The 24,429-nt window shown below is 42.4% G+C and overlaps 1 protein-coding gene across 1 annotated transcript; it reads left to right on the top strand.

The window, feature by feature from the left end:
• The first annotated feature begins 496 nt into the window (after window positions 1–496).
• Window positions 497–1,573, top strand: hmx4 (H6 family homeobox 4). Its single transcript, XM_034094246.2, has 2 exons — window positions 497–859; window positions 999–1,573. The coding sequence occupies exons 1-2, from the start codon at window positions 637–639 to the stop codon at window positions 1,571–1,573; spliced, it is 798 nt and encodes a 265-aa protein (XP_033950137.1). The 5' UTR covers window positions 497–636.
• Window positions 1,574–24,429: the final 22,856 nt, after the last annotated feature.

The following is a 24,429-nucleotide window of genomic DNA, read 5'->3' as shown; positions in this document are numbered from 1 at the left end:
GCCGAAATTGCAAATACAAATATATTACTCACATTTTAAACCATGTGAACCAGTAAAAGTGTTTTTAGAAATACTATGCACATTTTCCCAAGATACACACACAAAGATATGAGCCCAGAGATGATCTCATTTGCTTTTAGGTGGCACACACACTAATCTGTGTGACTCGAATCAAGCGATGGTGCAGCAGGACATCAAAACCACCATCAAATGTGTGTGTCACGGCGCACATACAGCATGGTGTGAAATAACAGTGACATTAAACTCTTTATTTTCCTGAGGGAGCACTGCAGGGCGGCGGACCCCGGCCGGTTCTCCTTGCAGCAGATGTATAACGATAAAGAGGTTGAGTGGAGGAAAGGGAGTCCCGCCCTCCTTTCGCATCCCATCCCCTCGCTGCCATTGGTCCCGCTCATCTTGACCAATGAGCGAGGACAGCGCCTGCCCCATCCGGTCTGTAGTAAGCGATAGAGGCAGAGTATCGCCAGCCCAGCAGTGTCTGCTCAGTGGCTGCTGCTATGGTAATGGTGCGTGCAGCATCGATACGTTAGTGGTCAGATTAACGTCCCGGGTCAGACTTAAATGCGAGGATAGACGCGGAAGTAAACAAGAAAAAGGATTTACGCGTTGGAGAATATGAACAAAGTGGACGCACCATGCCGACCCGTCGCCTCTCTGAAATTCACCATTGACAATATCCTCAATCTCAAGACAAGCGGGAGGAACCGGGACAGCTGTCACCCCGCCGGAGTGCACGGTGGCTCCGCCACGGTCATGCGTAAAGACGTCTTCCAGAGCCACCACGAGGAGCACGTAGCCCAGCAGCGACAAGACCCGGGCAGCAGACTGAACGACAGAGGTAAGAGGGGTTTGTTCATTTGGAGCTGTAGGTGTGTGCAGCGACTTCGTGTTATGTGTCACCATTACGCACCAGATTAGCCTACAGTTGTAGCACCACAGTTGATAGGGGGTTAAAGAAAGTTTCGTTTTGTTCGCAGAGTTGCTGACAGACTGCAGGGGAGCAGCGGACTCGGTCATCATCAGCCGCGGGGACCCGAAGAAGGCGACGGAGGTACGCTTCGAGAGCGGGGACAGCAGCTGCGACGACAGCAGTTCCACCACCACGGCCACGGACACCCACAAATGTGGCAGCCCCGTCAAGAAGAGTAAAATGATCACGAAAAAGAAAACGCGCACTATTTTTTCCAAGAGACAGATCTTTCAGTTAGAGTCTACCTTCGACATGAAACGCTATCTGAGCAGCGCAGAGCGCGCCTGCCTCGCCAGTTCCCTGCAGCTCACGGAGACCCAGGTCAAAATATGGTTTCAGAATCGCAGGAATAAATTGAAACGGCAAATCTCAACCGAAATCGACGGACCTGTTAGCGATTTCCCTGAGACTGGAAAGCCCATGGTGGTGGGGCAGCTCCCGGCCTTGTACAAAGAGAGCAACCTGCTGGGGAGGTGCCTGCTGCCCATGCCTCTGCCCGTGGTCTACCCGGGGAGCAGCACGCCTTACCTCTGCTTCACTAACGCCAGCAAGTACTTCAGCCTGTACGACGGGGACGTATGATGGTGACATTAAACCCACGTGAAAGAGACACTTTTTGTTGGGCTGTAGTCAAGATTCAAGCATTTAAAAGGGTGTTAGGTGGGGGGCCAGACCTGCGGCCTTACTGTTTTTGGAGACTGCAGATAAAACGACAAAGGAGAAGTTACATATCACTTAAAAAAAAAGCTGATTCGGGATTATTATTATTATTATTTATTTTCTTCAAAGCTATGGATTTTGTTTAGGCCTCACTAAACCTACTACACATAACCGTTTTTAGGATATAGCAGGCTAAGCTAATAATAGCCTGAGGGAGGCCTAAAACATTATTAATCCTAACATTTTATTGTTTACATGACATGGCATTATTATTATCATTATCATTATTATTATCAACGACAACAGCATTTCTAGCAGCCAAGCCACCAAAGAAATTATAGCCTATAGCTATTTGCATGCATTTCCTGTATCATAATGAATTTTGAATTACTGAAATTATCTATGTATTTAAATGAATGTAATTAACATTTTATTATATATTTCACGCATGTCTATTTTGTTTTCTGAGTATCCTACTATTCTTACTTTATTCCACGTTTGTCTATTGGCCCATTACACCATTTATTCAAACTGTAATTAAAACATCTTCATTCAAGAAATATTTTTATTCACCATTTTCAACTGAACTGTTTGTGTTTGGGACCAGTTAATCTCTACATGACATTGGAGTAAATGAGGATACAATGAACGTGCAGTCAGTTTAATAATTAAAACGTGGTTATGTTATTACAGAATCTTGGTCATTTCAGCATAAAGTCTTGCATGGATTGTTTAGGCTAAAATAATATGAGAAAAATTCATGAAACAAATGTAACAAAATCAGCAGCTGCAAAGCAAAAATGTAAACAACGTAATGTAAATGAGTGCTCCTTAATGTAAATCCAATTTAAGTGACCATACCTCACTTAGGCCCAAATTGCTTGTAGACACACACACAATTTTATCAGCAAGTAACTCAGGCCACAACACATATTTACAAAAGCACGTACTGTGTATTATTGCGTTTACTGTGTTTTAAATTAGGAGCAAGGCAATTATAAAACATTCGGAAACCTTCATTAAATCCATTGCTATACGTTTGATATAATACAGAGAAACAAGACCACTTAAGTTGTAATGATGTCAATACGTTTGTGTAACATGCAAAAAACAGTTAATGTGAATTTCTAAAACATCCGTTGGGGATATAAATAATATGATATACCAGATTTGACGAGATAACCCACAAAACATATTGGGTAACACTGATCTGTTACCATTCGTGTACGTTTCTCTTGCACACAAGTGTGCACGGTATATGGGACACATATATATTTTAAGTTTAAATTCAACAATTCAAATGTTTTATTGTGCACAAAAGCTACAGCGATGTTGTTGGCAATTAATATCTAAGTCCTGTGGCCTGCCAACACTGTAACACACAATATACAAGACATATAGAATGAAGGGAGTAAAATAGTGCAATAAAATATTGTTTGAGTGACAATGGTGGAATAAGTAAGGTATGTACAAGATAAAGTAAGTGGCAAAGCTACCAGATATACCTGGCAAATGAATACTAAACACAACATGCTGAGCAACGTGAGCCACTCATTTAGTTCCTTAGAAAGAAATATTTGGAAAATATGAACCCGTGCAGAGTTTGAGGGGAAGTTTGTGAGACAGCGTCTACTCCAGCTCTCTTCCTGAACAGAGGCCACTCATGCTGTCCTACCTCAGGCACAGAACATTTTATCAGCAGCCTCAGCAGAACTCAAAATACACAATGGAAAGCTGTGCTCTGTGAAACCGAGCCAAGGCTTATTCCTAAACTCAAGCGTGTTACCAAAGACTTGAGTTTGCACTTTGGTAACACACCTCAAACAGCAGAGAGTGAATGAACACACCGTGCTAATCCCCAAAAAGAAAAGAGTCATTGGGTGTGTGGATTTGGATGTCTCAGTTGTTGCTTCATCTGCTTTGTGGATTGAGAAATTGTAAAATATGGTGATGGAGAACAGTCGAGAAATAGAAGAAAGAAAAGTACAGCAAAAACAGTTCAATAGCAGGAGGATATGGAGAGTGCAAAACAGAAATGTACAAAGCTAATCTAAATATATTTATGTTACTGGTGATATGACCTGCAGATTGAGGATGTAAATTATGCATTATATTAATTCAATAATCTGAGATTTATTTTTAAATACTGAGGTTGCTGAATACGATCTTCAACACCAATGTATTTGACAGGTTGTATATTTGTTATAAATACAACCCGTATGTTCCTGTGATTTATTTTCTTTTTTGACATTTAGAAAATGATTAACAGTGAAGAGTTATGTTGTCTTTACAGGGACCAAACACAACCATTTGATATGTTATTGATCCCTGCATGGACCGCTTTTCCCCTCACCATCCTCATGACATGAACTTTAAAAGCCCTTACGTGAACAGGGTTTTAGAGTAGCCCAGACAAACACTGGATCCAACCCAAATCCTTCATGAATTATAAAAGGAGGAAAATAAGAATCATGCCATTTTCTTACATTAATGAAAATCCACTTGACTGAGCTGACCTTATCAGGGCTGCCCTTTGACCCCCAGTGCCCTTTACTAGTAAACTTACCCTTCACATTTGTATCCATGTAGACAACAATCGTACTCAATTGAAAATTAGAACTTTAAAAGGCATACAGGAAGGGCATTTACATGATGGGATTTTACATGAAAAATCAGGACACCTTATGTTCATTATCGATCCACTGCACCAATACAAAATTCTCTAAGGCGTTTGCATGCATTATTATGTGTGTGATTCAGAGACACACTGATTGTCGGTGTGTGTGTGTGTGTGTGTGTGTGTGTGTGTGTGTGTGTGTGTGTGTGTGTGTGTGTGTGTGTGTGTGTGTGTGTGTGTGTGTGTGTGTGTGTGTGTGTGTGTGTGTGTGTGTGTGTGTGTGTGTGTGTGTGTGTGTGTGTGTTCACAGACGAAGAGAGGCCTGTTATGTGCAGCACGCTGTCTCGTGAATCAGAGATACGAGAGAGTTACACTACTGCTCGGCTCAGTACCCAGAATTCCTTGCGGCTGCCCGCTCAGACCTGATGGCAGACTGTCAAGATTTGAGGTGTGGCCAAATGGCATGCAATTAACATTTAAGCCGTATTTTATGGAGACATAAATGGAATATCATAGCATATGAAAGGCACTCAGACTGGATCTTTGGACTGCAGACAACAGGAAAAAACTATTCTTAATACTAAGATTTATTTATTATGAATGACCACCATTTGTAAATGCACTTATTAACGTGAATGCTTTTCATAAGAAGTGCTAATTGTTTCTACCACATTTTGTCACTCCTCTCCCATTCTTACTGTAGTCGCCTCCCGCCTCTTGCCTTGTCATAGCTCATCATCGCAGTGTGTGCACTGAAGCCTGACTGTGTGCGACTATGACTGAATGAGAAGGGCAGAGGAGGAGTGTGTGTAACAAAGAGAGAGGGTAGACAGAAAGAAAGAGATCTGCCAGTTGATGAGTGTGTGTTTGTATTGGAAAAAATACCATAATGTTTGTATTTCTGCATGGGTCTGCGCCTCTCTATAGCCGGGGTCTGGCTGGTCAGGAGCAAGGAAGTGCTGTTCCTGTTGGATGGAGAGCAACTGTGTGTGTGTGTGTGTGTGTGTGTGTGTGTGTGTGTGTGTGTGTGTGTGTGTGTGTGTGTGTGTGTGTGTGTGTGTGTGTGTGTGTGTGTGTGTGTGTGTGTGTGTGTGTGTGTGTGTGTGTGTGTGTGTGTGTGTGTGTGTGTGTGTGTGTGTGTGTGTGTGTGTGTGTGTGTGTGTGTAATACGCCAGGGTAAAACTCTCCAGCAGCTCTTTTCTGCATGACTAGAGGGGGGCCGCTTTCTCAGCTCGCTTTAACCTCTGTTGACCTCTCCCAGTCATCTGACAAAGGTCATCGCCCAAGACGATGGGAGAGACTGTCCCTGAACAAGAAAGCACAGAGAGACTGTCACAAATACCTCTTTACATCGAGGCATTTCCAGGGCCAGTATGGAGCTGTGACAAATTGAAAACCAGTATGGGTATTTTAACCTATTTGCCCTGGCTGGAATCAAGAGATATGTCAGAGGCTGGGGGGGGGGGGGAAACAAAGGTTCATCATTGTGGCATTAGCCATTTTGAACAATGAATTTCGATTCTGCTTCAGGTGCATACAGAGGTGTTTTTATTGTGTTTGCAACATGAATACACTTAAAGAATATCAGAAAAGAGTGAAAATACCATACTAAATACAAATACGATTTGCCTGGAGAAAAGGGCTAATAACACAATGATACCAAGAAGTACTTACTGATTCAAAGTTTAAGATAAGATTATAAAGTTGTCAGAAAAGACGTTCGTAGAATTCAATCTGGCTTTGTAAGTATAAGAGCAGCCTGAGCACATCTCCAACACAGACTGCCACTGTTGTTACTGTTTGTGAAATTCACGCTGGCATTGCAACATAAACAGTAAAGGTATGAAGTGGATCCTCTGGTACAGTTGATGGAAAACCAAACCGTCTTAAGGTGGTTTGTAAGTTATAATTTATAAACCACCTGCAAACAGTGGCCCCATCATAGAACTAGAACGGATTGATTTATAGGAAAAGAGTGTAAAAGATTCATAAGAGGGATCTCACATGCCGTTTTAGGCTCTGGGTGACAATGGTGTGTGCAACTGTCAGAGGGGGAGAGAGCACTTAGTTCAACAATGCCTTAACAACGCTGTCATTACGATGAAACGGCATGTGTCTCCAGCAATAGCGCTGTTGGAGGATTCCCCCGGGGAGTCCCCATGCACTGCAGGGCAACCTGAGACCAAAACTACATGACGCAGCACATTGTGAGGAGTGAGGTAAACAACAAGGCTATTAGGCTGCAGCCACACGAGGACTATAACGGAAACCAACCAAAATCGTTATCAAAAAAGTCTTCCGTCCACACGCAATAGGCACCAGAAACGTGTCCGTCCACACGAGACAGCTCGAACCGCTGGAGACGCTGTAGTACATATGCCGGGCCTGTAAGTGGCGCTGTACTTCTGCCACAATATACACCAAAAGCAGCGAAGAAGACTTCCCGCGCATGCATGGTTGTTTATTCTCCGCGCTGGATTTAGCAGCAGAGGTGGGGTTTCGCCGGTCAACACGTCCGTAAAGTTTAAATCTCCCGGACAAAATTATATTATTTTTCCGAAAAAAAGTAGATGGGCGTGACTTCGCCTCTCTATAGAGTGACAAAGTCACGCCCATCTACTTGATCATTTTCATGTCAAAAAAGTCACAGTTTGTCGTAAAACTGTTGAAATATAAAACTATGAAAAATACGCAACGAGAAAGACTACAAATCCCAGAGTCGCGTAAGTGATGTCACAATTGTTTTCCTCCACTAAGAGATAGCTAAGATCAGCGCCATATAGATATAATCTATCTATATGGCGCTGGCTAAGATAAGAATGCCTGTGTGCTTAGTACCAGGTTGTTATCATACCAGCAATGGGTCTTGCTCGTTCTTTCGCTTCCCGTCTGATGAAAGGACCGGGAGTGGCTGGATCAAGTTAGCTACCTAGCTAGTAGCTAGCACTTTAGTTAGCATTACAGCCTTGTCATTTTTATTAGCCTTAATATGAAGTAACATTAAGTAACCCAAAATGTTAAACAGTAAGAGTAGTAGTCATATTTCGTGAACCCTTTGAAGAGTACTGTCACCGGTGTGATCATTCTATAATACACAATTTAAGCCCGGGGGAGAAATGCTAACGCTAACGCTAGCATCGGCGATCGCCGATCTTTTCTACTTCATGCTATCTGCACAAATGGTTGACATTAAACATTAAAAAGATCAGGCAGTTCAGAGAGAATCAAAGGAAGGCAGGCAGCTTTGCATGACATTCTTCTGGACGTGTTTCATTGTGGTGATAGTGAGGGTAGTCAATCGTTTTGTTGACAAGACAGTAGTGACGGCCATCTTGGTGATGTGTGTTGTTCTGCGAGACCAGAGTTGTAGTTCATTGAGCGTTTCACACAAACAAATGTGTTACTTCACAGTTTTACGACACATTTTTTTTTTTTTTACTTGCAAAATTATCTTTTAAATTGACAAACATCATATGTGTAATTTGTGGCACAATTCAAACGGGATCGAAAGATAATCTTTCTCTCTCCATTGACTTCAATACATAATTTTTCCGAAATAAGGTCCCATGGAGGTCAACCGGAAGGGGAGGGACTTCGCCACTCTATAGGGCGTAGACACGGAACCGTTTGGCCCCCCAGAGCGTTTCGTCCGCAGATCTACCCACATTGGGACCCGTTATCGTTATCTGCGTTTCCCAGCCGAACCATCTATATGATAGAGAACTGTAGCGGATACGACCGTTGTTGTCCTCGTGTGGCTGCAGCCTTAGTTAGAGGGGAACCTGAGACAGGAGGCCTGTGTGTGTCACACTTAAAGACTGTTTGATGGCCTATTGATCGGCTAATTTAGTCATCCCACCCCCCCCCCCCCCCCCTTCTCCATGATGCAAATTGCTGGAGGAAATTGAAAGATGTCAGAGGGGATGTAAGCAGATAAAGGTAAGTGATACAGAGATACGAGATAAGAGAGGATGAGAACAGATTGGAACACAGCCAACATGTTAATTGCAAAGCAAGCTAAGTGGGAGAGTAAAACAAATGAAGTCAAATGAATGAAATTATAGATTTAGGTCATGCAATATGAAAAGGATCAAAGTGTGTAGACAACCGGCCATAATTCATTTTCGTCCCGAGATAAATATTATCAAACTAAGTTTACAGCATCGCCTGCAACTCAGTAAGGCTGCTGCTAACATGCTAACAATGACAATGCTAGCGTGCTAATGTTTAGGATGTATAATCTTTACCATGTTCACCATCTTGGTTTGGAGTGCTATAAAGTATGCTTACACGGCTAATCAAGTTTAAGATAACTGACAGCTGACGATGATCGGAATGCTTTTGGACTGGCCGGTATTTTCCCTACAGTGACTCTTTAATCCATCTGGAAGATGTCAAGATATTTCATTGGAATGGAGAGAATTGTTGATGTGATGGTGCCAATAGAGTCAGAGGAAAAACAAAGTTGTTACATTTCATCCGAAGCCAATGCCTGTTTCAAATATCATGGCAATCAATCTAAGTGATGAATTAAGAGTGATTTTCCTAAAAGACAAATGCATCATTATGATGCTATATAATGTCAGGGCAACCAAAGTCCAAAGGATTGATCCTCCGTGATAAATGTGTGTTAACATGTTTAGGACAAAATAATTAAGCTATCCTTGTTTATTAATCAAAGTAACTGCAGAAATGTCAAATAAGTAAAACATATAAGAACAAAAATGCATATTACCATATCACCTTTGTCGTGTAGGAAGTCATAGCTGCTTTTTGGTAATAACCCAGATTTACCTTCAAAGCAATGTTCTATTTTATTACTACATATACCAGGTTCGATATGAGCTGAACAAATCATGACAAAAAATGAACTCTATGATATCAACCTATATTTGGATATCCTACAAAATGATCTTGTTTATTCAATATACAAGCTTTCTATCAAATGCTACAATAATGTGAAGAAATTATTACTTTTCATCACACATTTTTCTTTCACACACACACACACACACACACACACGCTCACACATGCTCACACTTGCACACACACACAAACCGTGTATCAATTAAAGAGCATCGTCTCCCACGCCCTCCCTCACGTCCTGTCCCCTCAGACACTCTTGTCAGGGTAATGTGCCATTAATCTACCACTGAAAACACATTATTGGCCAATCAATAGGTAAGATGGAGGGATAAAGGCAGAGGAAAGAGGAGAAGGAAGGAGAGGACAAGAGGCGGGGGAGTGATGCTCTAAGTCTGGGGGGCGTTTGAGCGAGGGAGAGGGGGGTCACCAGAGAATGAGCTCCACTATATGCAGACATGGAATACTCAATGTGGTTTCATGCTGACAGTCAATACAGGTCCATTAACAACAGATACAGAGTGTCCTAACTTTTAATCCCCCCCCCCCCCATACACACACATATACCTCTGTGTCTTCCACAAACCTGCATAATAAACAGTTTGCTTTGATTTCACTAAAATGCTTAAATTATAATTTTACACGTGTTATCATAGTGTCTTTTGCAGAGAAATGTCCTATTTTAGTTTGGCAACAAGGTATCACACACACACACACACACACACACACACACACACACACACACACACACACACACACACACACACACACACACACACACACACACACACACACACACACACACACACACACACACACACACACACACACACACACACACACACACACACACACACACACACACACACACCTTCCACTGCAAAGGCTCACTCAACCCTACCATACACACCTTGATGCTGTTGTACAACAGGATGCGGTCATTCAGATCTAAGCCGAGCAGAACATGTACTCTGCATGTAGCGAGGCTGACCTTAATGCCTCCGTAGTGACATGACACACGGTCACACCCAGGAGACCATGGAGACACTGGCCTGCTGCTGTTTACACCTTCTATGGATGCTGCTAAATAAATAGCTGCAGTGAAACGCAGTCCCCGAACACAGCCTGTACTCAAAGGTTACTTCTAAGTGTGATACATTAAGGACCAGACTAGATAGAGTCCTCTCCATCATGGCAATCTCATATGGGGTAAGAGCTTGTACAAAATACTGACGGACAAGGAGCACATCAGGTTTGGATATTAGGAGATAAAACAGCTGGGTGGGGAGGGATGAATAAAAACCTGAAAGGCTAAAAAAGAAACATTATGCTTATGAATGTTTCAGAATTTTTTTTTATTTTAAAGTCACTTTTTCTCCACATTTACGTTTAGTGTGAAAGTATTTGAAACAAATACAAGACTATGAAAAACATATTAGTAACAAAATTGAATTAAAAATATTTAGAGTTATTGTCAAAGCATACCTCTGATTTAAAGAGCTGAAGAAGTATTGTAACCATTAAACAGTATAAATGTACTGGAGGAAATACAATTTCAAAGTGAGAAGGAAGCAAAAGTTACAGCACAGCCAATGCCGAAGCTCGACTATATCCTACAACATACTGGTCAAATAAAGAGTTGTTAAAGCATTAAATATCTATATCAACAGCTGTATTGGGTTGTGTTAAATTGGATATTAGCCGTGTGCTCCAGGTTACTCAGTCATTTCACAGGGAGACTGTGTTCACAGTCTAGTGCAAGTCTGACATAGTGTCGTACACCTGTAGGCTCTGCGCAAAATATGTTAGGCATCGTACCAGAAACATGGCAATTATGCATAACAATGTAATGTGAGCGTAGTATTTCTACCATTTATCTCCAAATCTTCTGGACTTCAAATGCCTTAGAAAAGTCAAATGATGTTTTGGCAATTACATTAATAACCCTTCAAATTCATTTATCACATAATCTGGTCTATATTTCATACTCACCTGTACCAAAAGCTATGCACACACGCAAAGGCAGTACGTTGTTTTTCATGTATTGATGGAGTTCTATTTCCGTCTGAGCACTTGCCAAGGAAAACAGAAAGCATGCAAGTGTTCTTGCCATCCAAACAAGAGTGTGTATGACACATGCCTGCTTGTGTGTGTGCAGATAGAGTAAAACAGTACTTAAAAGAGTATGAAGATATGGACAAAGGATTCTTTAAGGATTCATGGCATGTTGAGGGAGGGTTAGGGTTAGTGAAAGGATGAAGGAGATGAATGATAACTTGACCATTGTTGACAGGATTAGTCCCGTGTTAATGAACATTCGGAAAGATCTACAACGAAAGTGAATTCTTGTTTAGGCAGTTTTATTGTTTTGCTGTCTTTTATTTCAGACATTTTGTGTTTGCTATCATTCTCGTGACAACCCTGTTAGTTCCTCATAGAAACACACAGAACAAACACAACTCGTAGCCCTGCAGCGCGCGGATCTCCAGAGGATTGTGCTCCCCTCTGGCCAGTTCAGGGGAGAACTAAGTGCTCTGTAATAGCCAGCAATCAGCACAGATGGATAGAAACCAACGTCTCGCCCTCAGGAAAGAAATATAAATAAATAAGATGAATAAATAAAAGCCCTGTGTCCTCACAACCACATATTGCATTGGGCATGTGTTTTATAATGAATATAGATTGAGTAGTTGAAATATTTATGGTCCAGGGGTGGTGTGAGTTTGGGAGGGGGTGGGGGATTTGGGGCAAGGGGGGGCTAATGGTGTGAAATCGCATCCCAAGTGGACGCCGGAAATGAAAAAGGAAAATTCCTCTGGTCCGGAAGCTTCCAAGCCAACATTTGTGATTCCTCAACTGGGATTCTGTCAATGTGCTTCCGGGGAAACAACCTTTAGGATTGTTCTATTGGAAAGAACTGTAATATATTCTTTAACAAACACATTACAAATACTCTTCATAAACCCAGTGTTAGGACACGACAAAGTAAGGCTCTGATCGGCAAATACAAATGGCTTAACACTTGTTTTCCCCTGAAGTGCCCTGTGCACCCCCATTACCTACTTTGCTCGTATGAAGCCTTCACCTAAGAGCCATAAACAGTTAAAGCCCTCCATCGGTCAGCGGAGCGGTGTCTGGGGAGAGGGGCTGACTAAGAAGAGCCCAGGGGCCAGATGAAGCATAACTGAGTAGACTGCAGCAGAGAGAGAACATATTGTCCCTGACAAGAACAAACATTAGACTGATAAACAAGTGGCTCGGGGTGAGCAAGCGTTTTCAGGGAAGCATGAGAGCGAGAGAGAGGGAGAAAGAGCAAACTGTAAGAGGGAGTCAGAGGAGATGAGCCGAGATGAGCGCAATTTCCAAAAATAGTCACGGCGAGGCCTCAGGATAGCTCTGAGCATCACGGCGAGGCCTCAGGATAGCTCTGAGCATCACCGATTCTCTCTTACTTCCTTACCTGGGATCAGCCGCAAGATGTTTGTGTCCGTGTTGGTATACAAACTGAGGGCCGTGTGTGTTGGAGGAACATTTGTGATATTATGTACATGATACATGTCCCCAGATAAAAGTGTACAATTAGCTGCTTTAATGGTTGAGCTGTGAAACTCTAGAAAGCATCGCAGTAACCCTGGTTACCCCCCTGCTCACCGACGCAATTGCAACACAATGTTCTTCACTACGTTGCACACCAATTAAGCGAACAGAATAGAGATGAACATGAGACCTAAGTCGACATGAACTACTTTTTGCCCTGCAGCGCTGAGATTGTCTATAATAATGTGCACGTCTCATAAAAGCGTCTCCCGGCTCTTTCTGGCAATGATAAAAGGAACACGTCATCAGAGATCTCTCTTTTCAGAGCCGCACTACTCCGGGCACTATCGCTACTTAAGAGAATGAAGCCTGCTTGTTGACAGACGGGAAAATATCCCTGTCTTGAAGTAAATATTTTGTTCTGCATTTGGGGGGCGGTTTTAAACTTAAGTGTTTAAAGCATTGTTTGTGGTTAGGCAACTTAGATGAGTGCTGGAGAATATTTCAAACAGGCAACTTCTGGTGGCATGCGCTTCAAAAGAAGAAGTTGATAGTCTGTTGGGAGGGTTTAATAATGAAACGGGAACATGTGGACCTGCTAGAGTTAAGTACACTTAGGAGTGCACTCAGAAGTGTGTGTGGAAGAGATACTGGATGACAAGTTGAAGAGGTGCCATGTAGATGGTTAACAAACCGCAGCTCTGAATCTGGGTCAATTCTCTGTTTGTAAAGAAACCAGATTTGCCTTTGTGGTCGTTGAAAAGATTTAAAAATAATCACACAATTCCCACGTACCTAAATGAACAGACTGATATAGCAGAGCAGAGGGTGGTGAGACTTCTGCATCCAGACCTGGAGGCAATTCATGTGAATGTGTTGCATTCATAAGCAAAGATTACGGAGTGCTGGTGTCTGGGTGCTACGATGCTGCAGACTGAACAATAAGTGCAAGTGCTTTCCACTTATGTGTGTATAGACCTATGTGTGTGTGTGTGTGCGTGCGTGCGTGCGTGCGTGCGTGTGTGTGTGTGTGTGTGTGTTAGTGTAGCCCCTCTCTGCCATCAGGAGGTTTTAATAGAGTAGTATATTCCTTTGCATTTTACATGACTCTAGGGCAGGCTGCTCTCGCCTGTCTGCTCTGCTCAGATCAGACGCTCAAATTGGAGCACAGAATGGACTGCAGGTCTTCATACTATCCCGCTTTGTAATCTGTGTGCCTTTTATGTGTGTTTACAGGCATGTGTGCATACTATAGAGACAGACCTGATATGAATTCCTAATATTCTGCAACACTTTTGGGTCTGCCAACATTCTGTCGGTGCAGGTCTGATATAAAACAGTCATTGTGCTTCAACACTTCGCACACTGGCCCGAATTGTGATGTGTCCAAAAACCATCTGAATTCAAACCATTCATTTTGGCCATGCAGGCGAGCAGCATCACAGGTATTGCCATGAAATCTAGTATCGCTTTTCGAAACCAGACGAAACCCTGATTTCTTAGTACCACACTTTGGTGATACTCTTACATTTTATATAGAGCACGATTCAAAGTGTCTAGGTCTTCGATGTATTAACTTGAAATAGTCAAATGACCATAAACCACTAACAAACTAAGATGATAAACACGGCAAACCTCAGAATGCTGCTCACAATGTCAATGTCCCCTCTGTGGGACTAATTAAGGTATTCTGATTATTCTGATTCTGATTGTCGTTTTGAGCACAATGGCATGCTAACGTTAGCATTAGCTCCAATCGTGGTTGTCTCTACTCATAACAAAGCAACGTCATGACATAATGTACAGTGCCACTTTACATTTTCTCTTATCATTACAATTGAATCAATTCAATTACATGAATATCTAGCCAACAAAAGAATCTGCACACTTGATTGATACTTGTTATTTGCTGTGGATAAATCCTAAAAACACCAACGACTGTATGTGTTTTCCAGAAAGGCTGCAGTGATTGTAGATTGGTGGGATTATCTCCTGGCTTCAGATGCAATAATGCTACCCACGCCCTGGCCCTCTCGACCATCCAGTCTGATGTGCATCTTTGTTTTCACAACACAAGAACAAGTCTCCGAGGCGCTTTCTTACACTTCTCCTCTCCCACGCCCTCGTCGCTCGACTTCTGTATTATATACAGCCTCAAGTCTCTCAGCTATTCATGATGTTTCCTTTAGTAGAGACAGATTCATATTGTACCCCTCCATACTTTAAAGGTGGGGTATGTCATTCTGGAGAAACCAGCTCGAGTGCGCTAGAATTTGAAAATACACAGCCGGAAAAGATCTGCCTCTTCCTTACCGAGCCCCTCCTCCAACACACACGAACGAGCACATGACCAATGAGGGCACGAGATAAGTTTGTGCACAGATGGAAGGCTGACAGGCAGAACGGCCATCCAGTTACTTTAGCCGGGCCGGCTCAGATGGCTTCCACAGATGACGTTTTTTATGGATTTATTGTTAATTCATTGCAATCGGGATGTGAAGAGCATTCCATGGAATATAACAAAAAGCGTTTCTGAAATAAATTACATAGCCCACCTTTAAGTAAGAACACAAGTGTATTCTCAAAGCATTCACCTCTTCTAGGCCTAAACAGCTAAAAGAAAAAAGAGGAGAACCGTTACGAAAAGGAAATCATTCACTTGTATAGAAGTATACTTAAAGAGAAGGCCAGACAGAATGCGGTACGTATCAAACGGGACACAATGCTACAAAGCAATGTGAAAACCTGAACTAGACACGCTTGACAAATAATGACGGACCTCAGACTATTCCCCTGATTCATTGAGATCTGAACTGTTCTCAAAGCAAACAGGAGCGAGGAATATTGCAGGCCCACTTACACTTACAATCAGAGAGAGTGATAGAGAGTATTGGGGGGGGGGTGACATGTAAAAGAGACCAGATGGATGAAAGCCAAGAGGCAGGAATAGGTTAATAGAGACTGTAATGGTTAATGCAGTCTCTCGCTCTTTAGTCTCATAGAGCACATTAGGGTGGAGACAGTTTGACAAAAGGGATTATGGATGATATGTTTGTGAGATTATGTAGACACAACACAAACATATCCTGTGTAGTGTGGGCCCTGAAGAAAGTATACGCGTGCTGTTATGTGTTTCTGTGTGCGGGAACGTGTGTGTCTGTGTGTGTCTTTTTACTTAAAGCAAATGTAATGAGACCCGCCCTGCCTGCCTGCCAAACCCTCTCATCCCCACTGACAGGGTGAGGAGTGAATTAACAACTTTTAAATAGAGTAATTGCCAACAGGATAGACTTGTTAGAGAAAAGGTGCAATTTAGACGGAGGAGATAAAATAGTAAGAAATCGAAAAAATCCTAAAGCATACAAGTACTTTGTTGACACCCTGTGTGCCTGGATGTGGGTCTAGTTAAAGGCCAGGAAATAGGGCAGACCAATGCATTCATATAATCACTACAAACTCACAAGAGCCACCATTGAAATGATAACACATATGCTTAACAGTGTCCTAACAAGCACGGGAAAGTAAAGCTGGCAACTGTTGACTTGAGCTGCTCTTACTGTCATCTGTAAATGTACCTCTCAATGTCGCCTATAATTCTGGGAGTTATCAAATCATCTGTCAAAGATCATTTTGTGGAAGACGAAACGGCACTATGCATCATTCTTAAATGAGGGGTGGCGTGGGCCCTCGTCTTGAAGTCACTTTGAACGTGTTTTTTGGTTAGTTGCCAAGAAGATCTGTAGTTGATACAAGCTGAGATGCTCACGTTTTGTTCTACGCCATACATTTGTCACTCTTGAATGTCTCAATCTTTTTTGTTCCATAAAAGCAGCGGTTGCTAACAAGTGACTAAATGAGACTGCTTAGCAATGGTGAAGCCATTGTTGTGGTTGAATCTTATGCTTTAAATATCATAAAAGTGGTGGAGATTATCCTGCTGAAATAAACGTATGATTATCCTAAATGTTTTTACCATAGCAACATTCCAAAATCCATAAGACATATCTTTTGTTCAGGGACACATTACAATGCTTACTTAGGGGTCAAACTACTAAAAAGGCCTCGGCTCAACACAGAAGCTCAACAAATGCACTATTTTTATTATTTGAGTAACATTTCCCTCATTTTTCATTTGTTTGAATCATTTGTTGATAATTACAAAATGGAGGAAAACGGCTTTGCTTCCAAACCCGACTTCAGACAGAATCTCTGTTCGCAGCACTCTCCCCTCTCCATGGCACACTAAATTGAGTGGCTGCTGAATACAACTCAATTCACAGAATGGAGGCGGAGTTATGTTGATAAATATTAGGCGAGGCTTTTACTGCACGGAGCTTGTGGTGCTTGCTGCCTGTATGTACACGGCCACACCGGGGGACGAAGTAAACATCCAAGCAAATAAGTAAAGCAACAGAAATAGAACGCACGCCACAACAGAAAGGGGAAAAATGAAAGCTGCTAAATACCGTGTGGATTCCACTTGAAGCGATAAAACAGGCGTTTCCTCTCATCTTATCTTTAAAAAGCTTTTAAAATTCGACAGCATCATCTGATTCGATGAATATTGCAGGGGTGTTGTGGGGAAAATAAATAAGTGAATAAAAGTCATTTTGAGTGGAAATGCTCTTATTGCTGCAGAGCTTCCATGTATGCCCTCTGGCCAAGCAGCAGAGGAACATGTGTCCCATTACAGGGAACGGGAACACATGGATGAGACAAACCCATCACTTTGTACCCCCGACTAAAAATGAACACACACATATGATGCTACAAAGCTGTAGGAAATAGACTTTGTTTTAATTACTGGTGCCTTAGTAAACAAGTTCTCAGCATCTTCATTTCATTTCCTTTCTTCTCTGGACTTTGATTCTCTATGTCTCTAATCGGCTATCAGGTTACAGACTGCCTGTGACTTCATCAGCATCTCCCTGTCCTATTAAACCCCTCCAAGGATGTATTAGTGTGTGTGTGTGTGTGTGTGTGTGTGTGTGTGTGTGTGTGTGTGTGTGTGTGTGTGTGTGTGTGTGTGTGTGTGTGTGTGTGTGTGTGTGTGTGTGTGTGTGTGTGTGTGTGTGTGTGTGTGTGTGTGTGCGTGTGCGTGTGTGTGCGTGTGTGTGTGTGTGTGTGTGTGTGTGTGTGTGTGTGTGTGTGTGTGTGTGTGTGTGTGTGTGTGTGTGTGAGAGAGAAGGAGAGAATGAAAGTGAGTGTGTTGATTTATGATGCTGTATTGGTAATCAATATGGTTCTTTCGATGCAGTGATTGATAATTGCAGTGGTGAGCATATGGGTTGGGAACTCGAGCTGCGAGTCGTACTGCTCCCATATGGGTAACACTATCTGCGCTGAAGCCGGCGCATCTATTGTCGGTGCTAAAGTCAATTAACTGAGAATAAAAAGCTTGGAAAATTAAAAAGCACTTGTCAAAAACCAAGGCCTTTATACGAGAGGATTAAAAAAGTGACTATTAGTTGCCGAAACCACAAATTTGAAAAAGGGGGTCGTCTAATCTACTTATTATTTAGTTCCTACAGACGATGAAGGAGCGCACAGTTTAGTTTTGGGGGTGCTTCTTGTCCCTCTTTCATGTGCAGGTCGATTTGACAGGAGGGTTAGATGGAGATAAGAACATACAGGACCCTCTCTTTGGTCGTCTGTCAGCGGCCAGAGACACAACTCCCTCCGACAGACATACTTTACCTCCGGCCAGGCACGGGAAGTAAGGTAGCTGCTTTGATTGAGCTTTGATTAAATGTTGTTAACAATGCAGAGAACTGCTTTGGCCTTTTCCTAACTTGGCCGGCGCACGGGCCGAGGGGCCAAGGACAAAGACTACAAAGAATTACCCGTGTGCTTTTAGAAACACAAGAGGCGTTGTTGGTGAATTAAACTGTCCTGTCTTAGGTTCGTATTTGATGTGCCCATTACGTTATTATTTAAGCAGGCGATCAGGGACTAATAAAAAACTAACAAAAGCACGCCAGGTAAGTGATGTATTTTCAGAAAACATTGTGACACGAGAATCATTTCTTAGGTCTGCAATTAAGGAAAATAAATAGAATTGCTAAACGCTAAAGCCATACATATTTAAATGTGTTTTTAAGATAACACGTGCGAACAATCCTTTCTTGTTTTTGCTCGTCCTGCTAAACATACAATAAATTGCTATTCTTTGCTATTGACTAATTTCTGGCCAGTGGACACCGAGTGTTTTGGTCGAACCCGTGTTAACAGCCTGTGAGGCTGATCCAAACTATTAGAAAGGAATGTTTCATTGGGGGCGATGAAAGACAACAACTACACTCATCTTATCAACTCCTGCTGATCAGGACGGATACTCAAAACCCTGCATGGCGGGATCGGAGCCCCACTGACAAGGAGCGCACACACACATATAAAGCCATATCTGCCAAAGCCACATTCAGACACACACACACACACACTCACACCAACGCAATATGTATATATATTGCTATAATCTCAATAATGAGGGAACAACTACTTACGGAAGTTGATGACAGTCAAAATAGCCCCACTGAGAAATAATCCACCCAACAATGGCTCTGTTATTTCAACTCTAAAACCTCTCCGGTGCATGGTTTTGAGTGACATTCCACAAAAAAAAATTTTTCTTTTTTCAGATTGATGTGTTGAAGTCAATATTGCTATCTCCAACCACCCATAAAAAACAACATTCAAAACAAGGTATTTAAAAAGGATAAATGTAGTTTGTGTTTTACCTGCTTGATATGCTCTTTGTATGTTCAACTATAAAATACAAAAATAAACATCAAGTGTTAAAACTGTTTAGGAAAATCTCCATGAAAACGGACGTTCTAAGTTCTCAGAGTGCAAAAGGATGTTTCTTTTTATTGTGTTTTAACAGTTAAGTGTATGTGCTAATATTGAGTCTAACGATTTATGTCCAAGTCATTTTATATTATGGAATTAGGACTAGCTAAATGTACCGAATAAACCTAGTGCATACATACTGTATAAATCAATACTTCTTTACGGACACGGGCTACTTTAACACTTTCCCGTCAAAGTGTCATGATACGATTTAGGCGAAAAATAAATAAATGCAGTCAAAGTAATAAAAGCACATGGTAAGAGCCATTTGATATTGTGTCGTCGACATTCCTTAAAAACGGTAGTTCTCTTTCTTGAGGCCAAATAACATTAAAGGGCAGTGTAGAGTCTTTAATTACCACAACAACAGTGAGGGCGCTCAAATGTGAAAGATGCGTCATCTTACATGTTTCACAACCGCTGTACCAGGTGTCCCATTGATTATTTTGGACGGAAACTGTAACAAAAAGCCATCGGAACACAAACAGGCATGCTCCCACACACGTATCGGATCTCACAGGCCTGTACTTCATGTCCAGCGCTGTGCTGATTGCAATAGATTTCAGATGAGGATCAACACTTTGAAACTGAGTCTATGACCCGAGGGTTGAGAAGAAAGGAGTAAAAGAGAAAGAGGAGAGTGAAAGGTGGATCGTGAGGGAGAGGGTAAGAGAAAACAGGATTTAAAAAAAGGAGTCGTGAGGAAAATAAAAAAAGGAAACACAGGTAAACCACCTTAAGAAGTGTGTGTTCAGTGGATTCAAATCTCATGGTGTGCATGTTATGTCTACATTGTAAGCAGAGTCATCATAATCATATATAGCCTTGCACGCTCACGTCTGCTTGTGTTTTCCTGCGTGTGCATCTAAGAGAGATGTATTCATAACTGGGCGTTCATAATCCAATCTGTGACTGATTTAGCTGTCTGCTGCCCAGGAGCCAGGCCGGCGCTACGGGACACCCCATCCAACACTCTGCTTTCCCACACCGGGACAGCGGGACATTGGGATACCCCCGCGGGGCCCGAGCCGGGTCGGAGCGGGCCGATCACTTTAGTCCATACTGACGTGTCTGCTTAACACACACACACTCCAGGTAGTGTGCATGACAGGGGCTTACAGCATCAGTAAGGATATGTGCGCTGGCCTCTGGTGTAGAATATCGTCCCTCAAGGGGCCCGGAAGGTGTGTGAGAGTGTGTGTGTTTGATCTGGTGTAAGTATTTCTAAGTTTCGGTGAATATGTGAGATTGAGCGTTGCATGTTTTGGCTCGTTTGCCAGCATGTAACAGAGACGAAAAGGCTCTTAAAGATATATTTTACTGCATAGTAATGGTACATTTGAGCAGCCTGGAAGACATTCGCAGTCACACAAAGCACACTGAGGAAATACTCACTGGCATTAATCCTCAGGCAGTGAATTGAAATGGCCTTTCCCTCTATGTCTGGATAATAATCATCACCATGATTTTCACCAACGTCTTTCAAATGTTCTTGGCCATTGCCCCTGGCTCTTTGTTGTTTCCAAAATACCAAACCGTCCTCTATCATTGGTCTCATACACAGGATCTGAAAACGCACCGCAGTGATGAATATTCTGAGTAATCGTCCCCTGGATCCCTATTTAGCGTCTTGGTTAGCGCAACATGAATATAACCCAAAACCCTTATTTACTGAATCCTCTTTCATGGACTTCAGAGTTAACAGAAAAACATCCTGGGTCCAGGGGTCACGGTAACTAGGGGGTATTGTTGTTCCCTGGATCTCTCGCCTCTCACCCTCCGTAATGAATACGAGAGGCCTAATAGACCCTTAGTCTGACCCCCAATAAGTGTTTCACGCTTGGAAACATGAATTGCCGTCTTCAAAGCGCTGCCACTTCCTGAACGTTGCCCTTTCAATGAATGTGTGAAGTGTGTGTGTGTGTGCGTGCAAGTGTGTGAACATTACACACTCTTGAAATTATTGCGGTAGAGGTGAGTGCCCCCTCGAGCAGTGAGGAGAACCAGGGGATTCCAGACTCACACACATTTCAACTTTCACAATTACTCATAATTGCAGATTCCATGTGAGTGTGTGTGCGAGTGAGAGAGAGAGTGAAAAAGTTGAGAGACCCACAAACTGACAAACTCAATAAAAGGCAGAAAAGACATGTGGCAAACAAGTTGGAAAAACAGAGAAGGAAGGACGGTCAAACTGTTTTTCTTTTGGGTAAGATTTGGCAATGATAAAGACACATTTTCACTCTGTCAGTCAAAGCGCCGAGTAAATAACCACGATGTTTGATGAAGAAACCATAATGAAGATAATCTATCAGCAATCTTTGAAAGTGTTGTTGAACTATATTCCAATCTGACACATATGTACCGGATAAAAAAAAGCATACCATATGAACACTCATTTCACCTTATCCTCCCCAACTGTCATCCTCATGACCAAAAGGGTGCAAGAGAAAACGTCATCTTGTGTCTTGTATCTTAGAAATGATTTCATTTAAATGTGTACTTTCACAGGCTTCCTCACACAGGACACAATCAACTGCAATTAATCTGATCAATGGAATGTTAAACGGCGTACAGGATATGCTGCAGCGAGACTAAGTGCCCTCGAGCCCCATCGAGGATATTCGGCGTGATGGAGAAAAACCATGTCCCCGTCTCCTCAGGGGGCTAAATCCCCCCCCCCCCCATGTTAGATAAATTAGTCTGGGTTAGTACCTGGACTTCCTATAGTCAACTCGCAACCTTTTGATCTCTAACTACGGCAAAATGGATCCAAGCTGAATTTCTACGCCCCGGTTATGATTGATTATGCGGGCGCTTAGGACGGAAAGGCCTGCCAAAGTTTATTTTGAGGCTTTTTTTGCGGTGTAATGGGAGTTTCTTTAATATTGAAGGATTGTAAAGGAGGTGGAACAGCATTAGAGAACATGCACAAAACAACATAACGCCACAGAAACACACATTGAATCAAAGGCATCGGAGCTGTGTTGGGGTGGCTGGTGTGTGTGTGTGTGTGTGTGTGTGTGTGTGTGTGTGTGTGTGTGTGTGTGTGTGTGTGTGTGTGTGTGTGTGTGTGTGTGTGTGTGTGTGTGTGTGTGTGTGTGTGTGTGTGTGTGTGTGTGTGTGTGTGTGTGTGTGTGTGTGTGTGTGTGTGTGTGTGTGTGTGTGTGTGTGTGTGTGTGTGTGTGTGTGTGTGTGTGTGTGTGTGTGTGTGAGTCAACGGAGGTCCTGGGAGTGGCATTGAGCTGGACAGAGGGCAGATCTGAAGTTAAATGACGACTAATGAATGAGGCTGTAATGATCTGGTCTATAGCCGCTGGTTTCCATGCAGACCCGGAGAGACGGACAATTGAGCTTGAGGCCATCACACACACACACACACACACACACACACACACACACACACACACACACACACACACACACACACACACACACACACACACACTCAGAGGATAAAATAGAAACATATGGTGGGTATGTACACATGTGTCTGTGTGTGCACTGCTGCGTGTCAAACACACAAAAGGAGAATAAAATACTTTCCCACTCTCTTTACCGATTGGTGCAGGAATGAGTCCTAACACGCATGACTCCTTTACCTGAAATACGGATAGTACGGTCTGATTTCATGTTTTGTTCGACGACATAAAGTGCTGCAGTAAACACCCTGCTCGTGAATGTCTGAAGCTTTTATGCGTTTAAAAAAATGGCAGTTGCTATCAAGGGACTAAATGAGAGTACTAACCGCCATCGTGCTGAACACAAGTTCGCCTTTATATTAGCGTTGTTAACACAAAGTCAACTCAACAGCGTAAATGGAAGTCCAATGGAAAATCCCATTGAGTTTTGTCAAGGGTGCCCCTCCGATGCCAACTTCTGGGTTGGCCAACAATAATAAGCACCACTCTCACTGGAAGCAGCAGGAAGTGGCCTCCTCTGTTTGTTTCAGTGACAGTTTGACGGAAGCTTCGCCTCCTAGTCAGGCTGCAGCGGCATCTTCTGACCACATGGACATACTAGAGGATCATATGAAACATATTGGAAAATAATCTGATCCAATAACTCTGGAGTAGGATTCAAAGCAGGCTTGATTGCATTACACGCTGTAGGTTTACCTAAACTGGTAACTCTGCCTAATCTCCACGGTTACATATGGGTCAATCCAAACAAAGGTTGCAAAACACTTTCACATTTAGTGCACCTCAGAGACCATGCGGGCTACAAGCTATAAAATGAACAACACTCTGACCCGTGTGACCGCAGTGGTTGACCTACAACCTGCTGTTGACATGAAGGTGGCCAGTGTGCCGATCTGATGAGCGCCGTAACATGAAACTGCAGTTGCTCTTCTAACGATGAAAACAGCCCCTGCCCACAAACGTTGATGTTCTTTCCCCCAGAGGCAAAACTGTTCCGTGAAGAGTTTAACAAGTATGACCTTCTCATGCAACGTTCTACTTCCACTACGCTTCAGATGTAAATACACTACTGTTTCTGACGGCTTAAGGTTCTTTAGATGAAGATTTCTGCTCACAATAACAATGGATAATTACAGCTGAAATGATAAGTAAAAAAGGTGAAAATTAACAAATGTGAATATTTTCCGCTTTTCTCTCTTTATAATATATATTTGTTTCTATAAATAATTTTCAGGTTTGGATTTCAGTGCTACATTAAAAAGAAGGTTAAGTTGTCACTTTGGACTTGGGTCATTGTGAAGGCATTTCTGTTATTTTCAAAATATTTACAACCAAGAAAATCAATTATTAATTGAGATAAATAATCATCAAATGAATGAATCATGAACATACTACTACAAAAACTACTACGCTTTTAGTTAATCATTCAAAACGAGGTCCACCTCAACCAACTACCACAGTGAAATGCTGCCACATTGTTGGTGTCCTT

The sequence above is a fragment of the Pseudochaenichthys georgianus genome, chromosome 1 (genome assembly GCF_902827115.2).
Source record: "Pseudochaenichthys georgianus chromosome 1, fPseGeo1.2, whole genome shotgun sequence".
Taxonomy (NCBI): Eukaryota; Metazoa; Chordata; class Actinopteri; order Perciformes; family Channichthyidae; genus Pseudochaenichthys; species Pseudochaenichthys georgianus.
This window is presented reverse-complemented; position numbering and strand designations above follow the sequence as displayed.